The sequence below is a fragment of the Bombus flavifrons genome, chromosome 2 (genome assembly GCF_040668555.2).
Source record: "Bombus flavifrons isolate JBK064 chromosome 2, iyBomFlav1_principal, whole genome shotgun sequence".
In the NCBI taxonomy this organism is placed as follows: domain Eukaryota; kingdom Metazoa; phylum Arthropoda; class Insecta; order Hymenoptera; family Apidae; genus Bombus; species Bombus flavifrons.
In genome coordinates, this window is record NC_138443.1 from 15,157,586 (window position 1) to 15,175,825 (window position 18,240).

At 42.4% G+C, this 18,240-nt stretch overlaps 1 protein-coding gene across 3 annotated transcripts in view; it reads right to left on the bottom strand.

The window, feature by feature from the left end:
- The window catches only part of Eip78C (Ecdysone-induced protein 78C), a 141,821-nt gene extending 123,866 nt beyond the window's left edge, over positions 1 to 17,955 (bottom strand). For 2 of the 3 annotated variants that reach the window (XM_069131209.1, XM_069131206.1), the window contains exons 1-2: positions 17,590 to 17,647; positions 10,108 to 10,190 (exon numbers count right to left, since the gene is read on the bottom strand). Coding sequence is in view for 1 of the 3 variants with exons in the window: in XM_069131210.1 (XP_068987311.1) it covers positions 10,108 to 10,190; positions 17,590 to 17,681 (175 nt within the window). In the remaining 2 variants the exon portion in view is untranslated. Of the gene's footprint in view, positions 1 to 10,107; positions 10,191 to 17,589 lie in introns of all 3 variants that reach the window. The other variant, XM_069131210.1, reaches the window with a different exon arrangement.
- Positions 17,956 to 18,240: the final 285 nt, after the last annotated feature.

The window sequence follows — 18,240 nt, forward strand, 5'->3', positions numbered from 1 at the left end:
TCGCCAGCTGTAACAGCGAAAGATAGAGGGAGAAAAGAGAGTGAGAGAGAGAGAGAGAGAGAGAAGAGGAGAAAGAAAGGTGAACGACGAGAGAAGAGAAGATCGGTGGATTCGAAAGGAGGAAAAGATCGCGAAAGGAAAAAAGACAGCGAGTCCAGAGAGGAACACGAGGAGGAGAGTGAGAAAAAGCGAATGTCATTGCCGTAATCTTCGGACGTTGACTTCCTCCTGGCTCGTCCCTCCTTCCTCTTGGTCGCAAGCCCCTTCCAAACCACCTCACCCCCTCCCAGTTCGTTCTCTTTGTCCTCTCGTTCTCACCTGTGCGTTCCTCCTCGCGATTCTCTACCTGCTCTCTCGCTTCCTCTTTCCTCCCCTTCACCTTTCCGCGCTACCTCTCTCTCGCTCTCACGTCTCTTCGCTTCTTCGTTCCTTCTCACTCTTACGCCCTTTTTCTCTTTAACCGTGGCTCGTTACGCCAGCTCGTGAGTCTCAAATATTTTCGTAACGATTCGCGCGTAAAGTTCCTCGTCGAAAGATTTTAATAAACACGAACGAAGAAAGTACGTGCGTACACAGGTAGATGGTGGATTAGAACAGATGTTACATCCGTGGCGGGAATAGGATTCGGTAAAAAATCCAAGCCAGACGATTAACCCGCTCTCTAGTTTCACCGGTTCTTAATCGGAAACGAATTTTCGAACGATCGCTGAATTAACATATCAACCGGTATATCGCTCGATCGCAGCCGCTTTCTGCTTGCAATTATTAAATAATAAATCAAGAGACTGTTAATCTTAGTCGAAGTGCAATGATATTTTACGCGTATTTGCTCTTGCTACATGTAAGATCAGTTTGCACAACTTGGTTGGAAATGTAGAAACGAAATGTTGAAAATCTATGCATAGAAATGTATTTTTAGTTCGCACGGTCGTAATGCTTCTATCGCGTTAAAGTTGCGTTCATCCGTGGAGAAATAATTGCGTGATTATCAGATTATTGCGTGAAATATATTTGGAAATAAGATAACGAGTCAGATGCTTCTTCCGAGTTAAAAAACAGGCCAGGTGTCTGAAATTTGTGATCGAAGCTGGTCGTACGATCGATGTATCGTTGCATTTGTATTTCATTTAACTCTTTCCTGCTCAATTTCGTATATCCAGGATATTGTACCGCAACGAATTACTAACTCGACGATAAATGTATTATTTTCAGTAGAACTGGTCCTAATTTTAACACATTATATCCTCTTATCTTATAGAAACATCAAGCAAACATGTTTCTACTGTTCGTAATTCAAAGGAAAAAATGTCTTCACGACCCAAAAGCATCCGACTTTAAAAGGATTAACGCGTAAATACCACGAGCCTCGAATAATTTAATACTCGATTCCTTCCCTACAATCGAATTCTTTCGTTGTAACTTTCTCTAGAAATAAGTAGAGGAGAAAGACTGTTTAATTGTCCTAAGATGCTATCCAAGCCTTTCAAACGCAAAACTCAATCCATATCACTCGACTAAGATCGTCCACTCGTCTGTGCCCACTCAACCGAATCAACGCCCAAAAACATCTCATTGACAGAGCGAATCGGAATTACGACTGCTTCGAGCCTCGTGCTTAGTTGCCCTCGTACTTGAAGAATCGGCTTTTTCACGAGGTGGAACGGCGCGCGTCTTGCAAAGGACGAAATCACGGTCGAGTACGGGGCACCAGGCTATGATTTAAAGTCTCGCGGTGTATGCACGAGAGAGGCATACGCGCCGCGGGATATACATTACCCGCGGTATAATCCGTCGCGAATGATTTATAAATCGAGTGAATCACGATTTGGCACGAAGCAAAAACGGTAATCGCGAATTAGCATTTGCATCAAAGGGTTGCCAGAGGTGGAGAGACCGGGGGGACAGGGAGGATAAATAAGGGGGTGAAAGGGCGAAGGGAGAGGAGAGGTAGGGGCAAAGAGGGAGAGAGAGAGACGGTTAAGAAGGAAGGAGGGCGGGCGCACACACGGCAAAAGCCCTTGTCCGACAAATCGGTCGCGTAAAGGCGCGCTTTGAAGAGAGAGAAGGCTGGTCCGAATGGCGGTTTCGCGGCCTCGCAGACGGTCATTTGTCTCCTGCAACGCCTGCCTCGGTTCCGCGTTCCATCTGCGTCACAAGTCAGTGCGTTCACCTTGCCTCGAGTTATCAAAATCGGATCCGATGCGATAGCCCCGTGCACACGCGTATTCTTGGATCTCGATAGCACCACGTGCTCTTTACCGATGCGAAAAACCGAACTAAATTGATTTTCAATTTTCCCCCTTGTTCTCTTTCTTTTGCGCAGTTTTATCGTCAGTTTCTTTTTCTTTCAAATCTCTCTCTCTCATTCTCTCTCACTTTTGTTTTTCCTCTTCAACCGTCTTTGAAGCTATCTTTATCGTCCTTTCGTCGTTTAATAAATATCAGTGTGCTATAACTAGTTTGGCTATATAGTTGGCTATAGGCTGTATAGCAGCTTATAAGATGCAAATATGCGAGAGATTCCTTTCCCCGATTTAAATACCCCTCCCCACCCCCGTCGAGTTACAGCCGCGATCAAGAAAGGGAATTCAAGCGTGACGTAATCTGGCCAAGGTGGATTTAGGTAGCCGAGTTTCCTGGAGCTTTTTGTCCGATTCGTAACACCGTTGCGCAAGAGTCGTATATCGATTAAAAAGTTCGCCACGGAATGGAAGTGTTTGCGTTAAGAAGCGTTCAAACGACTAATATTATCGTTATATATAATTTATATAATATTTTCTTAACTTTATTTCATTATCTTATTGTTAACTTTATCGCGCGTAAAAGACCCTCTACACGATCGATATACATCGTCGGTACAATGTTGCGAACTTTCGATGTTGACAATAATATCGATCGTTCGAACGCTCCTGGAGAAATCACCGAGTAAGAGAAACGATTTAAGCGATCACGTAAGAGCCGACGAAACTCGCGTAACTCTTCTTCGGACATAACGACGATCTCGTCGATTATTCGTTCCCGATTGCATCGTTTTAGGAAAGATTATTATCTATTTATTGTACTCTTCTCTTTTGTACCTTTTCATCGTTAATTGTGTTCTAGCGATTAAGAAAGGGTTGCGCGCGACGTCGAAAATTTTCTCACTCGACGAGAGACAACCGACAGGGACTGAAAACACAATGCGGCTTTTGCAACTTCCTCGGCAATTATCCGAGCGCGGCGCATGCGATTCGTACGAAAATAAAAGGGAAGAGGCGCGAGAGCCACGCTCGACGAGTTTTACCTGCACGAGACGATGCAGAATACACGCTGGCATCCAGCACGCGCGTTTTCCTCTGCGATCGCGCTTCCCTGCGCGGTATTAAACGGCGAGGAGGTTCTAAGCGTCCTTGTCCTTCCAGGATAACAGGACGATGCCACCGCGGTAAGGAGAAGTACCACGACGCGACGCCAGAAATCGCGGACCGTGACTGGTTTCGCCTAAAGCCTCGTTCACACCTCGCGCGAATAGTCTACTCGCGTGTTTTCTTCGTCAGCCAAAGCAGAAAGACAAGGAGAAACTTCCTCTATCCGCATCGATTCGTGGAAGATCCAACGATTTCTTGTTCCATCGAGACTCTTTCCTGGTTCCTCCTCGGAAAACGATTTAGATAATCGCGTCCTTCATAGAGGACACAGAATTCATCGGACGATCGCCGAAATCGCGATCACCGGGCTCGAACGGTCGTGTCCACTTGGATCAACTCGGTCCAGCACACTGAACGTCACTCAATCTCCGTAATGATCCTCTTTCACTGGGATCATTGTCCGTGCGCGTGCAACCGCGGAACAACAACAACAGTGGCAGCAACGACGTTAACCCGCGAGAAAAAGACGAAGACGACGAATACGACGATGACGAACGATGGTTCGACGATGGTGACGTCGAACGTCGTCACCGACGCGATTTACTCGGAAACTCGATCGACCTGTTGCGTCGTACCGATGTCGCGACTATATCGACGACGATCGGCAAGTGTCTTCCAGTCAGCGACTGTACGAGCGACAACAACCACGGGGAACGTACGCAGCGCGCGAAAAATATTGGAAAATCTGTGCCGATATTCGCGAAACGGAAGGTACCGTGGCGGGGGATGGAGAACGCGGCGATCGAAAAAGGGGATGGAACCGGGCAAATAGCCGCGAGCTGCCCTGTTACGATCACGTGCGTTTGTCACGAGTCGCGGTGGTGTATACGGAGCCGACTCGCTCGCTCTCGTGCGAGTGCCGAGAGCGAGTTCTCTCTGTATGTTTCTCCGTGCTCTGTCTTCGTCTCCGCGAGCCGACTCTCTCTCCTTCTCGCTCGCTTACCTTCCACGCTTTCCACCTCTCTCTCTCTCCCGATCTGACCGACCTGACGCTCCTCTATTTTCCTTCCAACGCGTCTATCTTTCTCGCTCGGTCGTACACGACCAGCGTTTCCCATCTTTGTCGCGAAGCTACGCTGTACGACGCCCTTTCTCGCTCTATCGCGCGAGAGAGAGTCTTACCTGTGAGGTAAGTAAAACCAGCGTTCCGTCGTACGTGTTACGGCATTGCGCGACTCGCCCGACTCGTAGCCCCACGCTCTGCCATTACGCGGGGTTCCGCGGCTCGCTATAGTGGGGAGGGGAGAGCGCGAGCGAGCAAGCGAGCGAGCCAGCGAGCTAGCGAGGCAAGGGGAGGGGGGTGGAGGAGCGATGACGAGTAAAAGGGTGGAGGAGGAGGTGATGGTGAAGGTGGTGGTACAAAGCGAAGGAAGAGGTGGTAACGATGGTAATGCAACAGGGGGTGGCGACGGGGCAGAGGGAGCAGTAGCAGGGCGAGAAGGAGAGGGGCAGATAACCAACTAACGAGGGAAAGAGACTCGCGTACAGGGAAAAGGGAGAAAGAATGACTACGAATGAGAAAGAGAAAGAGAAGGGAAGAAAAGGACGGAGAAAGGAGAATTAAGCGACTGGGTCGGAGGTGAGTTCTGGAAATGGTGGTAGGGGCTGTGGTATCGAGGGGGGTTCGAGGGGGTTAGGTGCACCAGAAGAGGGGAGAGGAGAAGGCGAAGTTGGAGGTGAGCCCTGTCGTTCGGATCGTACCGGTGGGGGTAGCGTGGATCGAGGCACGCTTGACGACCAGAGGGGAGGGGGTAATCCGTAGAAGCTGGGTGGGGGATGCGAGTGGACCAACTGGGTTCGCCAGCAACCCGCGGTTCATTGACCGAGAAGTGCCGGGAGAGCCGAACGGTCGGCCGTGTTCGACCCGCTGCTAAAACAGAATTTGTACCGGCACTTTATGCGGCTCGTCTAAGTACGCGAGTCGCGTGAAACCGACGAGGATGGACGGAACATGGACGCGGTGGAGCAGACAGCTACGGAACGGGCGAGGGGGGTGAGGGTGAAACGCGAGATAAGGAGAAGGAGACTGGGAAAGATTTCGCGATGCGCCAGCCTCTGAGGGAGATTCTCGATCGTCCGTTGAGAGAAGACGGAGAACGCGGCGATTCGGCAAACGGGGTTGCAAGAATTTCGGAGAAGAAGGATGGGGGAGAAGGGTGGGCGAGAACGAGCGAGGGAAGCGGAGTGGGGCGGTGTGCGGCGCGAACGAGCGTAAGCTGTTGCGCTCCCGAATTCTGACGATTCAATTAGGCAAGTGCACTCTGCAGCTCGAGAGGAACCGCGACAACGTTTCCTGGTATCCCGATTTGATTTTAATCGTGCCGCACAGCGACCACCCCTCCGATACGCGGTGCCGCGCACCTACCGCGTTATATATTCTCGTTAGGCGAACCAATGGCACCGTGCGTCGAAAGTAATCACGCCGACGTTACGATTAAGCGAATTAACGCGCGGCTCGTCGAGTTACGTTCGTTTCGTGGTTAACGTCGCAACTGCCGCCAGTGCGGCTCTTTAAGTCGCCTAGAGACGCATTTTGCGCCAGGATGCGATTTACGTCGACGACGTTCCGCGGAATAACAACCGGAATAGATAGAGGCGTGAAATAATAGATCGAAGACAGCAGCGCACCCTCGACACCGCGAACTCTATTATCATCGGTCAAATCGTAAGACTATGAGAGAGATGCGCGTTTACTCGCGATACAAGGCAAAAGTTCTCGCATACGCGTCTTCTTGTCGCTCGTTGCGTCCACGTTTTGCAACCGATTGACTTTAGAGATCGATCGATCTACGATACGGCCATTAGATCGATGTTATCGGGTTTGCCCAACGTGGAAACGCTGGCATATCGATGCGAACGATCGAGTTAGGCGATGATCGGTTCGATGACTTATCTTCTCATTGCCTGGCTACGCGACGATCATCGTGCGTTTCCTGATCGAACCCGCGATCCTACATCCAAGAAAATGGCCGCCGGTTGAACGACGACCGACAGCATTTACGAAAAAGGGATGAAGTCCCCGTGTAAGTAAGTCTGTCGACTGCCGGTGACCACACGGCCGCACACTTGTCGGGAAAGGAGATGCGCAACTCGGTGTAATGAACCTGGGAAACCGGTTACATCCGCGCGTGTATATATACAGATCGGTTCGGGCTGTACTTACGTTACATTACGCGAGCTGCTGCTACTCGCGATCGAACTATTGCATTGCAACGGATCGAGCAATCGAACTGCCTGAAACATTCCTCGTCAGCTTTATATAGAGGAATCTCGATAAGTATTTTTACGGATACGGTTCATACGGAAGGCCATCTTCGCGTAAACGGTATCGGATTAAACGAACGTAAGTGGATGCGGAGTATATGAATGTTTTTTATCAGCCACGACAAACGTCAGAGTATAAGGCATAGTACAGGTGTCTACGCGAAGCTAAAGAGCATATTTTTGCTGAAAGAGATAGAAACAATTATTGCGCGATATAAATTAGATTAGTCAGGTGTGAAAGATCGAACGGCACGGATTATTTCCGTACTTATCAGTAGCATACATAGATCGAGGATAAGTATAGTTAGTAGCAAACAGGCAGTTCGTTCATTTTTCGAATTTCATCGATATATTTTGGAAACACGTTTTCCAAAGGTCGAAGCGTGTGACGAAAGTTTTGTTCGTAACTTCGATGCGGCTTACATTGGCGAAGCGAACGCATAAATAAATTTGAAAACACAACCAGTCGATACCAGATCTCTACAAAAGTTCGTTCGTTTCATTTTGGCAAACGGCTATCTTCGGAAAAGAGAAAGAGCTCGCGACTGAAAAACGCGACGCTTTTTATACTTCGACTGTTTTTACCCGGGCACAACATTTATTTCCCGGATACGGTGCCTGCATTCTCACGACGACCACCGAAGGCACGGTAATGCAACGGCACATCCGGCTAGCTCGCTAAATCTATTTTATTCATATTCAATTACCCTGTCGTACTGTGTGCGCGAACCGAAAATAAATTCACCGCAAATCTCTCGCAACGACTAGAGGTGGCATAACTATTGCCGAACGATCGCAAAAACGTAAACGAAATTCGATGGCCGCTTTTCTCAATATAGAATCCCAGGTTATCCAGACACGAACACTTAGATTCCAAAATAACTCTCTAAACACTCGAGAATCGCAAAGATAAGGTATGACAATACACGTTCGTTTGATCCTCTTAGAAATCAAATTGATCCTACTCTACCTTATATCGATTCCTTAATTTCATAGCGCAAATATACCGTTAACGCACAATTTTCATTTTCACGATTTAATTTCACGAGCTCGTTCGTCGCAAGAAGGTGAACGAAACACGAATAATGGTAAAAATTCCGCGACAAATTTGAGAAAAGTAGTTCAACTCATGGAACGTTGAAGACAATTTAAAAATCCAATACCTCGTCAATCGTTCGTGCATCTCCAAAACTGTCTCTTCGTTAAATTTCGATGCAGAACTCTTGAGAAATATTTACATCGAAGATACCGGTTTTGAAAATATTAGGTATCTTAATCTTAACTCGTTAATTTCTTCCACGAAATTTCTTTGCACAAAAGTGCACCTGTCATCTACCGCTAAAAGCCTTACACCTTTCAATCGAACAGGTTGACTATCTTTTTAACCATGTTACATTAAAGTACGCTCCTTTAACCGCCAAGTACCATCAAAGCGAAGAAAATTGCATTTATCATTCCTTCGCCTTGTAATCTTGGCTCGATCAACGATTATTTACATATACATGCACGCAATATCCCCTTTACTGCAAATAAGAACGCCGGATTAAAATTCCCACAATCGTAATCGTAAATTTTCGGCCTGCATTTCCGTCCGCCAAGGACGATTCCTCGAACGAACGATGTTTCATTGTCAAGTGGAAATCTGTAGAGAGGATAGTTTGCTGAAGCTGGCGTGGCAAAGGGCAGTCCTGCGAGAGAAGAAAAAAAAATGCGGCGATTCAATTATCGCGGGGCGAAACGGCGAGAGCGGAACTTCCGGTCGCCGGCATCTTCCGGCTCGGCGTAAACCGTTCCAGCATAAAAGGAAGGATAAAGAAAGGGGTGGCGAGGTGCAGGTGAATGCAAGTGGTGGGAAGAAAGCTCCGGAGGAAGGCTACGTGTCGGTACGAGAGAGTTGAAACGGTGAGCGCGGGATAGAGTTTGGGGGTTTAACGCGAGAAGTAGCGTAGCTAGGATGGCAGAAGAGGTAGGTGGAGGAGGTAAGAGAGAGGGATGGGGAGGTTGAAGAAAACACATAATAGGGTGGGGCGCTTTGCTGCCGCTTTTGAATCGATCCAACGCCGGCTACAGCTGGAATCTCATCCCACACCGGTTCGGTCAGCGGTTCTCATTCTTTACCCCCGTTTCACCCCTCTTATCGCCGCGACAAAGATTATCGCGGGTATATGGAAGGACAGAGGCTGCGATTGGATTTAGATTAACATCGGCTTTAAAACTGTCGGTCGAGGACCAAACTGCCTTCGACGATAAAACTGGGTCGTGGGTCGACCAGCTCGTATCAGACACGTACGTGTCAAGCACGGATGAACGAGCTTTGAGTACACTTGTTAGCCCGGTCCGCTCAAATACGCGGCCGGTTATTAATTCGTCGTTGTCCTATCACGAGCCCCGGTTTCGAGTAGGCCGAACGATAAATCAAAATTGCACTTTGCAATTGGCGAGCGTTATTAGCTGACGGGCTGCCACTACGGAGGATCGCGTTTTATCGATCGTCTCGTCGATTAACTCGCCAACGATCGACTAATTCCCTGTTACCGCCGTTCTTCCTCGTTCGATCTCGTGTACGTTGGTCCGTGGCAGGCGACAAGTTTATCAGAAGCTAAAACCAGTGCCGATTCCTCGCGTTCCAGGCAAAACGAAACCGAGCATACGATTTTTGTTCTCGACGCGGCTGAATTAACTTCGATCGAGGAATCCTGTTCTACAAGTGTCTTATGGAGCAACTAGACGTTATACGGATGTCGTTAATTAACTCGCGAGTTCCAAAAGCTGATATAATATCGGAAGAATTCCAAGCAGAAATGTGCCGCGTGTTCCGATGGAAATTTTCATCAAGGTAACTCGTTCTAAGAATGGAAATTATGCCAAAATTACCTCAGCCGCAATCTGCATTCATCAACTTCGTACATCGAAAAGTACGGAAAACCGATGATATTGCGAATACTGTTTTTTGAATTCACCTTAGAATACACCATCACTCGTTACATCCTTCTGCAATAAACGAACTCGTCTGCTTTTTGAGAGCCGAAGATTAGCCGCTCGATAGAACTAAGAAATTCAAGCAAAAAGTGGAATTGATCGATTTGTCCTTTGAGAAGCTGAAATATCTTTCTTTCTCGTATACGTGCTCACTGACTTATAAGACAAACTTCCAAAGTTTCTTATTTCTGGCCTTAAGCTAAAAAGCATTCCGTTTCATCAAGACCACGAGCAATAACGCGATAAACGCGTTTAAAATAATTTCCTCCTCTCTCTAAAGAAACTCACTTTAAAAAATGCTAACAAAAGACGAGGCTTCCCCTTTTCACCGGTCACAATAAGTTCGCCGCAAGTCAGCGTTCATTTAGCGAGGCCAGCTTCGCGTGCTCGCGGAGAAATAACCGGTGGCTTAAATTGGACCAGCGAGGCCTCAAGATCATTTATAATAAAGACTCACCGTTGTTGTTGCGCAGGATGGAAGCAGGACTCGTTGCCTCGAGAGGGCTGCTGGGTTCTTCCGTGCTCGGCTCCCTCTTCACGCTGAAATGGAAACATCTATTATGTATTCAATCGAACAGGGTGTAGAGAACGGATAGAAGGGATGAAATCGACCGAAAGTAGTCCAAGATCGACGCGAAACAGAGAAAGAAAGTGCTAGAAACAGGGTCGTTTAGGTTCCTCTCTGGGTCGTTCTGTTCGCGAATTCGCTTCTTCCTTATCGTACACACGGGATTGTGTTTGCGCGCAGAGGGGTGGTCCTTTGACTATGGCCCTGACTCCATCCGAGCAATCAGGATTGACCTAGTTTTTAGTTCAATTTGCGCGGCGAACGTGCGTTTCCCTTAAGCCAGCCGAAATGAAAATGGACCAACAGGGGAAAAAATCGAAGATGGATGAGTCCACAGGGGCCAATTGCACGGATCGGAACGATAGTCGTTGTAAGAGAAATATCACGTAATTGTAAGCGATTTTTAAAGAATCACGAAGTCTGTTCGTATCTAAAGGTAAGGTATTCTAATTACGAGATAGTTGAAATAGGAATGATTGAACGTAAATCTAGATGAAGTTTTGTAAAGAAAAAGACCAGTAATATTTATAGAATATCGTACGACATTGTAAAATTAACGTTACAACGATGAAACGTTCAACTTGAAAATGTTCAAGAGATCAACGAAAATACGTGCGTAGTCCTAAAACCAAGTAAGAAGACAATGTTGGGATTGGTTGATAGCGTGTCAGAATTTCAAAATTGTTTTCTCGTAGAAAATGAAAATGTGATTCATCGCGTGACGATATTAGGAGTATTGATACGTTTCATGAGTTCGCTATATCTTAAATGTGGACGAATGCGTGACGTTTGCATATTTAAGTAGAAAAAATACTTACGCTGTGAATCTCCGATATAGAAAACTATTGGAAGCTCGCTAATACGAAAGATTCTATCACGTTAACCAAATGAAAGAACCTTACTACTATGATAAAGATTGACATCGAGTCAATCGTTGAAAAGAAAAAATATGCAAATACGAAAAGCGGATTGGAAAATAAAAATGGCACGGGATACGATCCACTAATTACACGTACATCCTACATTTTTTAGTATATGTTTGAACATGTTTGAATAATATAGAGAACGTTGGTTATCATCGTTGCTTCTTCCTAGCCGATGATACCCTGTTTAATATATGTTTATATAGGATATATCGCAATTATTTTGACCTCCCTTCACTATTGGTAAAATAAACACAAGATGACAATTAAGAAACGATAAGGACAGCCCCAGGGAGCTTGATGTAAATCTAAATATAACGTGCATATATAACGTACGAATGCTCGTCTAATTAGCGTACAGTTACATTTAATTACTACTCTTTCACGATGCGATACATGTCCAAAATAGCTTTCGCTTCGATTGCAACGCTAAATAACGCTAGAAAGTCAATTGCACGCTACAACAAGATAAAACGTGAGAAATGAAAACTTTTCATGCCCATCTATTTTCAAGCGTGACTCTTATATCTCTATATCCTAATATCACACGAACACGAGCCCCATCGATCCCACACCAACCAAAGATGCAACGATTAATAAAATCCTCTGTCAACCGGTTAAACGTTTCATTTTTCGTTAACCCAGAAAGCTTACATGGCTGGATCGTATTAAAGTTTCATAGGATTTTGCCATCCGCGATTGCAACAACGATACAACGTAAACGGACACGATAAGAAATTATGTCGGAAGCTAATACGGTCAGCTGTCATGTTCCGCGAGGCATCGACACCGACTCGTCGCGATTCGACAGGTTGGAAAACTCTTCGCGCAAATATTTTCCCCGCCAACGTCTTTGATGCTCCTTCAAAGAGGATCCCGAGTTCATCAATAACCGATAGATCTAAGAGGATGGATCGACACCCCCGGAGAGGCGTTTGGAAAGGGGAAGCCGCTTCTCCTCCTCTATGAATAGATCTCCTATTTCGGAAGCCGAAGAGTACGTGTTATCGAGCGGCGACCAATAGCCCGCGACCGCTTTGAGCCGCGACGATGATGACAGAAACCATACGCTACATTGGTGTAGGTGCTACACCACTATTCCGAGTGTCGTCGATAATAATTACTCGCCGAGTTCGAGTGAAACGAAGTGGGTCGGCCGAAAATATCTGTACCTAAAAGGTGGTCAATCACGCGTGATCCGAACCGCGAATGCGACCAGCGATCGAAGATATGAAATATAAAAGATCGGGATTGGAAATTATTTAAGCGATTTTTAATTAATTAATCGAGTATTCGAGAATAAACTATTAAAATATTCGTAGAGGTATCGGGTATCTTTGCCGTGGTTGCTTTTGAAGTTGGAACATACACGTTGCGAATCTTTCATCGAATAATTTTGAATGTTGAATATACGAGGTAATTAGCGAGTAACAAGACAGAGACGAATGTGCGAAGGAAAGCAGACGATGCATGTACTAAGACGTTTTATCAACTATATAGCGTATTTAAAGCGGATTTAACAGACGAAGTAGAATCTTTGGACAAAGAAAAGTCGATAGAAGCTTTGGCAAAAATAGAATCTCCTTGGAAAGTAACAAGAAGATTGGGACATAACATCGATCATCGTAGAAATATTGAAAACGGATACCGCGTGAAAGCTTTATTACACCTGCAAGCGAGGTTCCATTTTCTATACTGAAACAATAATTATAAAACATAGAACATGTACGACACGATTAAATTTTCACAATTAGCAAGTGGCAAGCGAGTATGGAAGAGAATATCATAAGAAGGAAGAATGAAAAAGTAATTAATAGCTCAGATATTTCAGATATTATCTTCATAAGTTTAAACATCATCGAGTTATCAAATTTAAATATACGCGCAAATGAGAGTAATGAGATCTTCGTAATGATTCGATTGCTGGTCAAAGATATCAGACTCTATAGGTAACTGATACGGATATCAAAGCGACAAAGAGCGTAATTCATCCTAAAAAAAGCAACTACCATTGCGAACGAGTAGGACTCTTATTTCTAATTTAGCGGAAAAACAACATCGTTGTATTTGTTTGGAAGTTACTTTGAAACAAGTAGAATAAACAACATTATACGTAATGGCGGTTAGCTATGCTTTTCGTATTTAATTTTCCATTACGCAGAATTAATACTCTCCGTTCCATAATGTCATTCTAAATCGATTTTTAATACCATCCGACCACGCTTGAAGTTGATTTTGTTATCATCTTATTCCGGTGTGTCAGTTCGAATTAAAACCGGAAGAACATCGATCTTTTTTAACAGTCGTTCGTAACAATATCCTTATATATCAATTATAATTATTATATCAATTAATTATTATAATTATTATATCAATTATTGTACGACGTCGCGGAAATATTCTAAAACTACCGAATTCAATCGAAGGATTATACTGCGAGTTACTTCTCGCACGACCTACAGTAGTTTTTTTAAATAATTTATCTAAGACATCTTTTCTGTATTCTATACGAAGATCATAGGATATGAGCGTGATAGTCAATTTTAAGATATAACACGCTATTAATCGTATGGGAATCGCAAGAGGCAAACGTAACGAGTACATTTCTATTGATTTTTCAATTTGATATCACTTCACAGAACCGAACAGGATAGTCTTGATACGACATTATTGAAAACGAAAAGAAACCTGTTAGTTCCAAAGATGTAAATTTTTTAAAGTTAGCCGATAAGTTCGCGAAATTTGGTACAAGTTAATTGTATTTTAATCTTATGACGAACGATCTGTTGCAAATTTTAAAGAGAATGAGAAAACACGTGGTTGACTCTTAAAAAGAAAGAAGAAAGACAAAGGAAGTACAAGTTTGGTAACTTAGAATTGATTAACAACATATTGAATTGCCAAACTGCTTCGCTGCGAAAAAATTATCGTATTGTTCCCGTCTGTATTGTGTGCGTAATCTGAAATGAATGAACTCTGAAAGGACGTACTATGCTGAACTTTCAACGCTTTAAGTATCAGATATGTTCTTAGCCGGTTACAAAATTTAGTGGATATATCACCTGTTTTTAGAACCCAAGAAATGACTAAGTTAAAATCAAGAAATACGAATTTATCATATTTTGTCCGTACGTAGATTTATAAATTACAAATTTAATTTTGTTCCAACTAGCAGAAATTTTTAAATAAATTTCTAACCAAAGATCCATTGTAAAACCTTGCTATACAGTTTTGTTCTTTTTTCTTTTTTTTCTTTTTTTTTCTTTGTGTGTGTGGAATTAAGGAACGCGAGAATAAGCAGAGCATCGTGTATGAATGATTTCAGCGAGTAAATCATAACAAAAGCGCATAATGAACAGTTACTGCACTTGGCAAACGAGAAAGTGTAAAAATAAAGAATCTCTCGTAAGTTCTCCGCTTAGATGCATAGTTAACGGTAATTATTTGTGCCGAAAGTATGCGCGTAAGGAAAAAAAGAAGTTAGCAACACCGTAAACACACTCGACTTGGTCGGAGAGAACTTTCATTTTGAAATAAGGATTGTATGATGAGCGAGCGTAGATGGCACAAAAAGATATGTAAATGGTTTTCGTATAGCGAAAAATAAAAGAATGCGAAGAAGTGGAAGCTTCAGAAGCAGGTTGGTAATTCAGAAAAGATATCCCGGAAATGAATATCGCTACACGAGGAAGTCTATGCTTTTATAATTAGCTCATGCGTGTATATGTTGTTTGCATGATGCTCGTAGAATATTTTCTTCTTCAATATTCGATACATTACGTGTAGGAATATATGGAGTATGGAAAAGTGTGAAAAGAAAATTTTGCTATTTCTTTTTTTAAGTAGTCCAATGACGTGATTAATTTTTATGAATGCGATTTTAACGGGAACTAAATAATACAACAAACGCTAATACATTGATTCTGGATTTTCGGACGATGCATATATAATGTTAAATTATTGCTAATAAGCTAATGCTTGTAGCAATAATCCTACGTTATACGTATAATATAATAACACTGAACATTAACTTTTGGGTAGTATATATTGAGCAGACCAAGCTCGATAGTGCATAAAAATAACGAAAAAATAACAGAAATTGAGTACTAGCTTCAATGAAACATTTTTCCTGTCCGTTCATATGACACGGTTATTATTATAAAGAGAAATGGCGAATAATGACAACTAAGTAATGAACACGCAGAACGTGGATATTGCGCGTGAAAAAATAATGAACAACGTTCATGCGCTCATTGATCCAGTCGCGAAGAAGTATTAACACATTGTAACCAACGTTTCGACTTCCGTTTCCCCCGGTTGTGCCACAGAAACGTTGGAACGATAAGGAACGCGTAATTTTTATTTCGAAACTCGCTTGCCCGATCTCTCTTTCGTTCCGAGGGGCACAATGTATTCAATTAAATTTCTTTATTCACGCACTGTAAACCACGAACAAGGTTTAACGCTTGCAGAGACCTTCCCCGGCATTTGCGTTTTTAAAAACAATGACTAAAAGACGAGGAAATCGACTTGCCAGCCGCTGCAAAAAACGTATTTAAAATTAAATGGAACGTTCATTTCCGCGAAGCTTTTCTCCTATAACTCGCATCTCGTCAAAACTGGTTATTTTGCAAACGCGTAATAACAACGATTAATTTTATGAATAAATGAACGGCAATTAATTTCACGATGAAAAGAAAATAACGAAAGAGAAGCTCGTTAAATTGAACTACGTTGATTCGAAATATTGGAAAACATATTTTATAAATAAATTTTATAAATAATTAAATTTTATAATATATGAAATTAATATACTATATAACGTATATACCATATAACATATAGACTAACTGTACATATATATTCTCTGAATAAGGAAATATCGGTTATAAATAAATTCAAATATGTAAATTTTTATTTAAATGTCAAATATGTAAGTATTGATTAAATTTTAAGTTCGTAAAATGAATATCGTTTCGCAACAACGAAGTCTAGAGTTTATAATAAAAAAATAATTTCATGACGCAACGAGAAGATAGCTAAAATGACACCCTATAAAGTCATCACAATTATAAACTATCCTACGATCAAATTGAATTCTCACTGTCAGTTAGTTATAAATGACCACAACAGTACAGTTAGCGTTAGATTTCGTTATAGGGTTACTTAATTTTAATAACCTCAATTCGAATTCGAATTCTGTATCTTGCGCGATAAATGGCGTACATGGATTTTATCGCGTAAAATGGAAAATTCGAATTAAGATAAGGTATCCTAAAATTAAGTAACTATGTAGGTATATCATATATCGTATATATCATGTAATGATATACATAGTTAACACATTGATACCAATTGAATGATACCAATGATATCAATTGAAGGTTAAGTTAATAGAATGATACCAATTGAAGGTTAGGTTATTATATAGCAGAATAATGATAAAGACTATGTCAAATAAGTTATGCTGCAAACAAGGAAACCACAGAAGTTTTCTTCGTTTATAGTAGTAAAAATTCATATATAGAATATCGTGAACGTAAATAGGAATTCTGTAATTCAGAAAAAAATCAGTCAACAGGTCTTGGTCGTTTACATTTTTAAACCGGCTGGATAAGAAAACAAGGCTGAATGCTGAGGACGAGACGTGATGCTCTTAAAGTTTGCATTATTAAATGATACCTGTACAATTGCATTCAGTTCCAAAAACATGAACACGATAACAAAACACGACTCTATCATCTTTCCCAAGGGAGCACTTTAGAAGATCATGCACACATTCAAAAAGTTTCGCCCGCTTTGTCACGTTACGCGACTGTATAATAGGAAAAACGTAACGACTTCAGAAGCAAAAATCTTTCATGATGCACAAAGCGTTATCTTCTTATACACTAAGTGATGCACACAGTCTGTTCTGAATAATAATAAAATTGATTAAAGTATAAATATTAATTCGATTCTTTCAAATAGATATTGCCGCCATTATGATGAACACTTCCCGATATAATTAAGGAATTGAAATGGTAAACGATATAGACGTTAGAAATAGATATTTAAAGAATAAACAAGAAATATTAGTCAAAATTGATACTTAGTTTCCACTGAAATATTACTTTTTATTTTTCCATTACTTGTATCGTTTATTATTACAAATCCTCAGTTGTACCAACACTCTTATTTTTAAACCTATGTACATGTATATATGTATATCTTCCTCGAAGTTTATTTCAAATAGACCAACAAATAACGTAATATACATTATACGCTTTATACAACGAACGAAACAGCATTTCATATTAATGAAATTGTAAAAATAGTTTTTGTATTTGGTAACAACTGTTGAACAACTCTGAAATAGTTGTTATATATGTATAGTCCTGTATTGGTATGCGATTGTTCAAATGGTGTGCAGCCTAACCTTAAGGAACATAAAACTCTGAATCCTTACCTGATGAAAGTCGAATCTGCCGCAGGGCTGGAGGGTCTTGGTGAGGAACTTGCAGTGGACGCGGTATTGGTTTCTTCCACGTCCATCATCATTCATACCGACAATGACGGATCAATGCGAACGTTGGAAATTAACAGGGTATTATGTTAACGAGATCAACGAGATTGGAATCAGAAGGGATATCGTACGGAAGGTGAAAATTTTTGTCGGGCCCGCCAGTCTCTGAACGTTTGATCTCACGGGGGCAGAAACCATAAAGTCGGGGAACTTGACAAAGGGGTTGGGGGTTGGTTTCATGCGCCCGTCCACGAGCGCGGACTTACGGAAAACAACTGACAAACGATGTTACCCCCACCGTGAACAACCACTATCCGACGCCTGCAACCCTGCGCCACGGACACCTGCCGCGTAGGAACACTATCATTGCGCAGGCGCCGCGCCGTCAAAGAATTCTTGAATTTTTATAAAATTAACAAAATAATAAGAATTAAAAAAAAACACATATAACGGTTCGTTTATAATCTAAGTTTTTAATAAAAAAAGTTTTTGTTTGATATTATTAACATCATAAAGAACTTACTAAGTTACAAAGTATTACAAAAACATAAAAACATACATATACATATGTATATTGAAGAGACGATAGAAATG